General features: G+C 34.3%; 1 protein-coding gene across 3 annotated transcripts in view; it reads left to right on the plus strand.

Annotated features, from left to right (window-relative positions):
• Window positions 1–7,086, plus strand: part of RAD21L1 (RAD21 cohesin complex component like 1) — a 30,923-nt gene extending 23,837 nt beyond the window's left edge. For all 3 annotated transcript variants that reach the window (XM_037733607.1, XM_037733602.1, XM_037733610.1), the window contains 2 exons: window positions 560–637; window positions 5,432–7,086. In XM_037733607.1, coding sequence (XP_037589535.1) covers window positions 560–637; window positions 5,432–5,620 — 267 coding nt within the window. In that variant the 3' untranslated portion in view covers window positions 5,621–7,086. The remainder of the gene's footprint in view (window positions 1–559; window positions 638–5,431) is intronic.
• Window positions 7,087–9,182: the final 2,096 nt, after the last annotated feature.

The following is a 9,182-nucleotide window of genomic DNA, read 5'->3' on the forward strand; positions in this document are numbered from 1 at the left end:
TTTTTGAACAAGGCATCTCGAAATCTGAAAGGTTTCTAACCTAATTGTACACAAACTACTAAACAGCAGTTGGGTTTAGAGCTTCCATTACCAGATAAGTTCAGATAAAGGCCTTTACAAAGCAGAAATAGCTGTATGTTTACTCCTGTCACCTGAATTCAGATTGACAGAACTAGGATAACCCTAGGCAAAAGTTGTTGTCTTTGATAACTTGACTTTTCAAAGTAACCATAAGGCCATGGACACATTACCAAATAAAGATGGCAGAAAAAAAAAAAAAAAAAGATGGCAGAATTTCCTATTTTGGAGCCTCTTATCGGAAGACACCCTGGAAAGTATAGGTGTAATTGTGCAAAGCCTGATTTATATTTGTATGTTAGCCTTATTCTCTTTATTATCAGACTATAAGCTCTTTATTTGGCAGGACCCATTGTAATAGTTGTGTTTCTTGTAGAAGATAAGTTGTGTTTCTTATCTGCTACAAGATTGGCAAATAGTAAGCATTTAGTAAAATTTGCATAAATTAAATATTTTATTTATCAATCAATCAATCAAACAGGAGTCATTGAGGAATGAACAAAATATTGAGACAGAGAGATGGAATCGAAGAATACTTCATATGTTAAATCGTTTACGGGTGAGATGCTAGGGTTTGTCAACCCTATTTTTATTTTTAAAAATAAGTCAATATGGACTTCAATCTTCTAGATATCAATGAAAATGCAACGATTTTCCTTATTTTTTTTTTTTTTTGAGGCCAAATGCTACTAGAGTGCAATGATTTTCAGTAGTATACCAAGGGCTAAATATAGAAGTTTGGTTTTGGTACCTGCATATTCTAACAACTTCTTATCTACCCTCATACCCTTAGATATCTATTCTGTGTCCCATCCTTGTTTTTAGCAGGATACCAACTACTTCTTAACATGAAACGTAGTTTATAGCAATTCAAGAGTGACAATTCAGATAATTTTAGAATTTATGTTTTTATCAAAATAATATATGTATATTATTTTTAAAGTTCAATAGCACCATGCAATAAGGCTGAAAAAAAAAAAGGCTTTTGTCCTATCCCTCCTTATTCCTAAGTCCTGCTTACCAGAAGCAACTACACTAAGCTATTTCTTTTAGTATGTGTATCTATATTCCTAATTAACGTGCTTTTACTGCTCTTTCTTGATATTTCAACTTTAAACTTTATCTACTGACTTCTTTTGACAGAAAAAGAAGGTTTAGCTTAGTTACCTTTCCCAGCCTAGTATACTTTTAGCATAGTGTTATGTGTTTACAGTGTTATATTTGTAATAGTTATGATGCAGGTTTGCTTGTGACAGGGAGCCAAAATATTAGTGGCCTAAAAAGCATAGAAGTTTATTTATCTCTCAGGTAAAAGTTCAAAGTGGTATGGCAGCTATGCTCATGGAGTTGTCAGGGACCCAGGTTTCCTTTATCTTCTCAAGATCCAGAACGGCTAACTAGCCACCATGTCTATACTCCAATCAGCTGCAAAATATCCTTCAAGAGTACAACCCAGAAATTGTGTCACTTTTTACACTTCATTGAGCAGCACTTAGTCACATTGCCATAGCTAGTTGGGAAATGTAGTCTTTATTTGGTAAACTTAGTCCCAGCTAATAATTCTATTACTATAGAAGAGGATAATGGAAATTAAAGGACAACTAGCAGCTGCTGCCATAAATACTATATAAAAATTAGTTTACATTGAAGCTTCATAGTATAATTATATTTCTTATCAACTTTATGGTTGTTTTGTCATTAGGTTTTTTTCAAGTTAATCATTACCTCATTTTTGTTCATTTGCTCAGTGTCTCTAAACCCATTTTAATTATTTTTCCAAACTCTGACAGTATGACCAAACTGTGACAAACTCTGGCAAAAATACCATTTTATGGTTTTATAATATTTTATAATATCTCTTATCAAATAATCCATCAGTTCCATTTTTTTCCTTAAAGGTATCTGGGAGCTCACCATCCTCTTGTTCTGATCCAAACCAGTTGCTCTTTAGGTCTGTTCCATAGTTTTTGTCTTGAGATATTGCTTTGTCATACATATAGGAATTTGTCTCTTCCTGTATGTATTATCACCTCTGTGTTTTTTGGTGCTTTGATCTTCCTTTATCTTACATTTTTTGATTGTTAACATCCTTTCATAATTTCCTGAGTTAAAGAGTCCATAAGAGATAGAGACCCTCCATACAACCCTGAGCATTTATTTCACCTTTAACATGATTGATTGTCTCTAGACATAAGTTGAAAATATATTTCTCTCAGATGTTGAAGGCTTTGTAACATTGCTAGGATTCTTGTGATGTTGTTGAAAGGTCAAATGTTGTCTTAGTTGGTGATCCTTTGTAGGTAACCTTTATTTTCTCCCTGGAAGCTTTTGATCTTTTATTATTAATTATTATTTTTATCCCTGGCACTCTGGAATTTCACGATGTTTTTCTTTTTTTCTTTCGCTTACTGTGTTTATCATGTAGTGTGCTCTTCTATTCAGGAATTTCATGTTCCTGAGTTTTAGAAAAATTTTTAAAATTTCTTGGACTTTCTCATTATTATTATTATTTTTTAAAGTTTTTCATGGAGTCAAGGTCCTGCTGTGTTGCTTAGGCTAATTTCAAACTCCTGGCCTCAATTTCCTTGTAATTTATCTGTTTTGTCTTCCTGAAGGGCTTATGAGTCAAATGTTGAATCACCTGAACTGCTTCTTTAATTTTTAACAAATATTTTATCCTCTATATTAATTTCCTTTGTATTTGTGTTTTTCTACTCTCTAGATTGCTTGAACTTTGTCTTCTATACTTCATTGAATTTTTATATCTGCTTTCACCTTTTTGTTTTCCAGGAGTTTTTTTCTTAGTTACTAACTATTCTTTTGTTTTATAGTATCCCAATATTTTTATTTAATTATTCAGTTAGGTTTTAAAAGCAGCTTTATTGAGACATGATTAACATGAAATAAACTATTTATATTTAAAGTATGCATTAGATAAGTCTTGACATATGTATACAACTTTGAAACCTTCACCACGATCAAGAGAGTGAACATATCTTAAACCAGAAAAACTTTCCTTGTGTCACTTGAGAATCCCTCATTTGCATACCTCCAACTGGTACCCCCATTCCCAAGCAACCCCTTATCTGCTTCCTCTCACTGTTTCACTATTTTCCTAGCCATTTTCATGAATACAATGAAAAATACTCTTAACTTCAGAGGTTGCACTTCTGCCCTCTGCATTAGCTTTCCTTAGTGATTTTCTTGAATGCATTTCTTTTTGCTCTTTAATATTAGAGATTTTACTCAAATGTCTTGTAGATCCTAGGATTATCTGTTTTTTATTTAAGAGTGAGACACCAAAAAACGGATTGGAAGTTATATATGCATGAGTAGGGCTTATAGACTTATAGTATTTACACTCAGGTAATTGGGTGGCACCCCTCACCTTCCCCAGATTGTATTACATAACTGGATTTTGTTCCCCCCTTAGAATAGTAATAGTAGGCTTTTCCAGAGTAATCTTTAAGTCTGCTGCCTAGGAGATAGAAGCAGGATGCCAGTGGCTCAGGAATCAAAAGGAGGTAAAGTAGAGGCCAGTTATCTCACTGTTCAGAGTGCAGAATTTCCCTTAATCTCACTATTCTTGGTATGACGCTTCACCATCCACAGGGCTACTGTCCTAAGTCCAGAGCCTTGGTTTTTGGTATCTCCGGAAGGGCAACTCCTTGCCTTCTACTATGTGAGTAGTGGTCTCTGATTCTGTGAGGTGATGGAGTGGACAGAAGGTCTAACTGTTCCTAAGTAGATTCAATTCTCAAGGAACTCCTGTTTTCAGCTTCATGCCTGCTTCCCAGTTTATGATACACAGATGTCTCCAACTCCTGAGCTTTTCTAAGATACTGTGTCTCAAATTGGCTTGCTTTTTGCTGCCTTCGCCGCTGCCAGCACTGAGGTTTCAGTTGTCTCTACTCTACTAAATCAGTTATGTCTTCACTTTCTTTGTCTTTATCTCCTTCCTTTGTCACTTTTTCTTCCTTTACCTTCATTTCAGAAAGGTTTCTGAAGGGAACAGAAATAAACACTTATGTTTACTCTTGCATATTTGTCCCTTTAGGGTTTTTCAAAATAATTCTTGAAATTGAAAAAGCTGTCCTTATTCTCTCTCCTGGGGGAAAAAGCCATCCAATTCGCATCTTTTTCTCTCAAGGTGGGGAATAAATGTAGGGTGGATATACCATCTTTGAAAGGTTACTGACCCTGGGCCATACCTTTGGTTAAGATAAAGTATGAGAAAGTATTTAATTTATTAATTTGTTATATGTTATGGACAACAAAACCTTGTATATGGTATTTCTAAACATGCTTCACAACTATCCAAGAAGTATGATTCTCATAGGGACACTGGCCATTCACTGCAGTATTTCCTTTTCTCTTTTTTTGGGGGGGGACAAGGTTTCACTCTGTCACCCAGGCTGGAGTGCAGTGGCGTGATCTCAGCTCACTGCAACCTCCGCCTCCTAGGTTCAAGTGATTCTCCTGCCTCAGCCTCCCGGATAGCTGGGATTACAGGCACACACCACCATGCCCAGCTAATTTTTGTATTTTTAGTTGAGACGGGGTCTTACCATGTTTGCCAGGCTAGTCTCGAGCTCCTGACCTCAAGTGATCTGCCCTACTCGGCTTCCCAAAGTGCTGGGATTACAGGCATGAACCACCGCACCTAGCCACACTGCAGTATTTCTAATTAAAAAACTACTATTCTAGGAATCTGATTGCAAATCCTAGTCTTCACGAAAAGAGTTATTGTCATCCATAATTAAAATGCTTGATTGTACCTCAGTTATTTCCAGTAGGTATACAGATGCCATATAGTGAATCCAACATCTTTTTAATTTGTGCAGAAAAATTGGGTGTTTTTTACATAGTTATAATCCCCTGCTGCTGAAACTAGAGTTGGTTATAATCAACACCAACACTAGTACATTTAAGTAAGAGAAGACCGATAGGTTTATTATTTTTATTGTCTTTGAAGCCTCCCAAAGTCCCATGGACTTTTTTTTTTTTTTGTCTCTGCAAATTTAGCTTAATTGCCCTTTCCACAGTAGCCATTTGTGTTAACATCAATTTTTAAAAAGACCTAACATTTGTATAACACCTTATACATTTTTATAACACTTTGGAATTCTTTTGCATGTATGTTCTTTATGAACTTAGCTCGTGTACAGTGACTTGTGTTGTTTTTATGTTTACTAAAGAGTCATTTCCCTTTTCCATTTAAGGATTTTATGGTCAAAATGTCAATCAAAATATCTTATCAAAAATGTCAATATTTTGTTGTTCATTATGCATTTGTAGCCAGCTTTACTTCTAATGATCTTATTTCCCTTTTCTTTTCTAATCATTTTCCCAGGAATCTAACAAGATGGGAATGCAGTCCTTTAGTCTGATGAAGCTCTGTAGAAATAGTGACCGAAAACAAGCAGCTGCCAAATTTTATAGCTTTCTTGTCCTAAAAAAACACCAGGCTATCGAGCTGAGCCAGAGTGCTCCCTATGCAGATATTATAGCTACGATGGGACCAATGTTTTATAAAATGTGAAGGAAATCCAGACATACAGTTTTATGTCATCACTGGAGTTTCTGTGTAGATAGTTCAATTTAATGCGGAAGCCATCTGGAAGCAGCTGAAGGTCTGATCCATTTCATAGATAGGCTGACCTATTTCCTCTCTGTAGTTCAGAATAATCATAGCTAGAATTGGAAACCTACATACTCACAAAGAAATATTTTAAATTCTTTTTTTTTTTTTTTTTTTTTTTAAGGACAGAGGTCTCAGTATGTTCCCCAGGCTGGACTTGAACTCTGGGCTCAAGTGATTCTCCTGCCTCAGTCTCCTGAATAGCTGGGACTACAGGCACATGCCACCATACCTGGCTCAGAAATACTTAATTATAGCTAAGTAATTTTTTTTAACTTAGCTGATTTGAATATATCGCATTTATCATTTCCCTGATTTGAATATTGCATTTAGGATACATTTAGGATGCATTTTTAAAATGCTATATGCTTTTGACAAACATTCAAAGATGTTTCTTAAAAGACTATTTTAAATTGGTGTATTTACTTGAATTTTGTGGGGTTAATGATGAAAACGTTCTTATTTCTACACAGATAATTTCTTTGATTGTAATGCATATCATCCTTGATTTGGCTTAATGCCATAGTTTTTAATCTACTATCTTAATTGAAGAGTTACATAGCTCATCTTTGCTTTAAATTACTTGAATGGCTTTTAGTCTATTTATAGGTCATTTAACCTTTTTATTTACTATTTAATGATTATTATAATCACCATTAATGTGTCGGCAAAACTAAATCTGCTTCTATTTTTTAAAAAATTAGCAGATACTTGTTCAGCATGTTGTTTGCAGCTACAGTCTTGAGTAAAGATTACCAAAATAAATGTTCTTTTACTTGGTGTTTATTGAACATTTTTGACATTAAAACTGTTGTTTTTCTTTTTTCTTAATTGAAGTTTGAGTTAGGAAATTTTCATATTATGTTCTGTGAGCTCCATAATACACTGTGAAATAAAGCCTATGGTAATCTTTAAAATGCTGTTGTATCTGGAATTATGCTGCAAACAACAAATTCTAAATAGCCTCTCTAAATGTATTTAACCATACATTTTAAATGTCAAAATTGTCTTTTAAAAATTTCTTTTATTTTTTAAATTAACATATAGAAAAATTGACTTATTAATTTTGGTGCACAGTTCTATGAATTTTAACATATGTTTAGACTCCTGTAACTATCTCCACAATCAGAATTCCAGCAGTAACATCACCCTGAAAAAATTCCCTGTGTTATCCTTTTGTGTTAACACCCTTCCCCTATATAACATCTGGCAACCACTCTTCTCCATGACTACACTTTTGTCCTTTTGAAAATGTCATACAAATGGAATCATATAGTATGTACCTTTTGATACTGGTCTTTTTCACTCATAAATGTCTTTGAGATTCATCCAAGTGGTTGCATGTGTCAGTGGTTTGTTCCTTTTTATTGCTGAGTAATATTCTGTTGCCTAGATATAGCACAGTTTATTTATCCATTTACCCACTGAAAGATGTTTAAGTTGTTTCCAGTATTGACAATAATAGAGCTGCATACATTTATGTACATTTTTGTGTGGATATAAGTTTTTATTTGTCTATGGTAAATATCTAGGAATGGGATTGCTGGGTCATGTGGCAAGTATATGTTTAACTTTATAAGAAATTATGAAATTATTTTCCAGAGTGGATGTACTATTTTATATTCCCTCTATGTAAGAGAGTTCCAGTTGATTTTTTTGTTTACTTGTTATTTTGAGATAATTGTAGATCCACATGCAGTTGTGAGAAATAATACAAATATCCCATATACCAGTTTACCTCAATGGTAACATCTTGCATAACTTTAGTATAATACACAACTAGGAAATTGGCATTGACACAATCCACCAGCTTATTCAGATATCACCAGTTTTACACGCACTGATTTTGTGTATGTATTAATTCTATGTAAATTTATCACATGTGTAGGTTTGTGTGGCCACCACCATAGTCAAGAAACAATACAGTTCCATCACAAGCATCACTCGTGCTACCCTTTGTTAGCTACAGCCATCACCCTCCTTACTGTCCTCCCTAGCTCCTGAAAAACCACTAAACTGTTCTCTGTCTCTATAATTTTGTTATTAACTTTTTTGTATTAACTTTGTATCCCATGACCTTGCTAAATTCACAAATTAGTTCCAAGTATTTTGTTTTACATAAATGGAATTAAATCATGTTTTGCCTTTTTTTTTTTTTTTTTTTTCTGAGACAGAGTCTCACTCTATCACCCAGGTTGGAATGCAGTGGCACAGTCTTGGCTCACTGCAGCCTTGACCTCCCAGGTTCAAGCAATTTTCCCGCCTCAGCCTTCAGAGTAACTGGGATTACAGGCTCGTGCCAACATGACTAGCTAATATTTTTGTATTTTTAGTAGAGATGGGGTTTCACCATGTTGGTCATACTAGACTCAAACTCCTGACCTCAAATGATCTCCCTGCCTCAGCCTCCCAAAGTACTGGGATTACAGGTGTGAGCCACCACTACTGGCAATGTTTTACCTTTTGTATCTGATTCCTTTCACCTAGTATAAAGGTTTCAGGTTTCATCCATGTTGTAGAATGTATCTGTACTTTATTCCTTTTTATGGCCAAATAATATTCCATTGTATGGATATACCACATTTTGTTTATCCACTCATTGGTTGATGGACATGTGGATTGTTTCTACTTTTTAACTCCTATGAATAATGCTGCTATCAACATTAGAACATAAGTTTTGTGTATATATGTTTTTATTTTTCTTGGTTATATACCTAGGAGTGGAATTGCCAGGTCACATGATAAGTTTATGTTTAACTTTTCGAGGAGCTGTCAAACTGTTTTCCAAAGTAGCTGCACTATTGTACATTCCTACCAGCAATGTTTCAGAGTTCCAATTTCTTAATATCCTTGACAATACTTGTTATTGTCCCTTTTTAAAATTATAGCCATCCTAGTGAGTGTGAAGTGGTAACTCATGGTTTTGATTTGCGTTTTCCTAATAACTAATGATGTTGAATATCCTTTCATTTGGATTTGCTAATAGTTTATTTAGGGTTTTTTTGCATCTGATATTGGTCTGTATTTTTCTTTTACTGTCTTTTTCTGGTTTTGATGTCAGGGTGATACTGACCTCATAAAGTAACTTAGAAAGTGTTTCCTTCTACTTTTCTAGGATAGGTTGTGTATATTTGTGTTATTTCTTCCTTAAATAGTTGATAGAATTCACCCATAAACAATATGGATCTGGAGATTTATATTTTGTAAGGTTTTTAAACTATGAATTCAAGTTTTTAAATAGTTGTAGGACTATTTAGTTATGTATTTCATTTTAAGTGAGTTTGGGTAGTTCTTTAAGTAATTGGTCTATTTAATCTACATTGGTAAGTTTATGTGTGTAGAGTTGTTCAGAGGTATTCCCTTATTATCCTTTTAGTGTTTGTGGGGTCCATAGTAATAACCCTCTTTTTTTTTTTTTTTTTTTTGGGAGTCTCACTCTGTCACCCAGGCTGGAGTGAAGTGG

The sequence above is a fragment of the Cebus imitator genome, unplaced genomic scaffold, assembly GCF_001604975.1.
Source record: "Cebus imitator isolate Cc_AM_T3 unplaced genomic scaffold, Cebus_imitator-1.0 Scaffold18, whole genome shotgun sequence".
Taxonomy (NCBI): Eukaryota; Metazoa; Chordata; class Mammalia; order Primates; family Cebidae; genus Cebus; species Cebus imitator.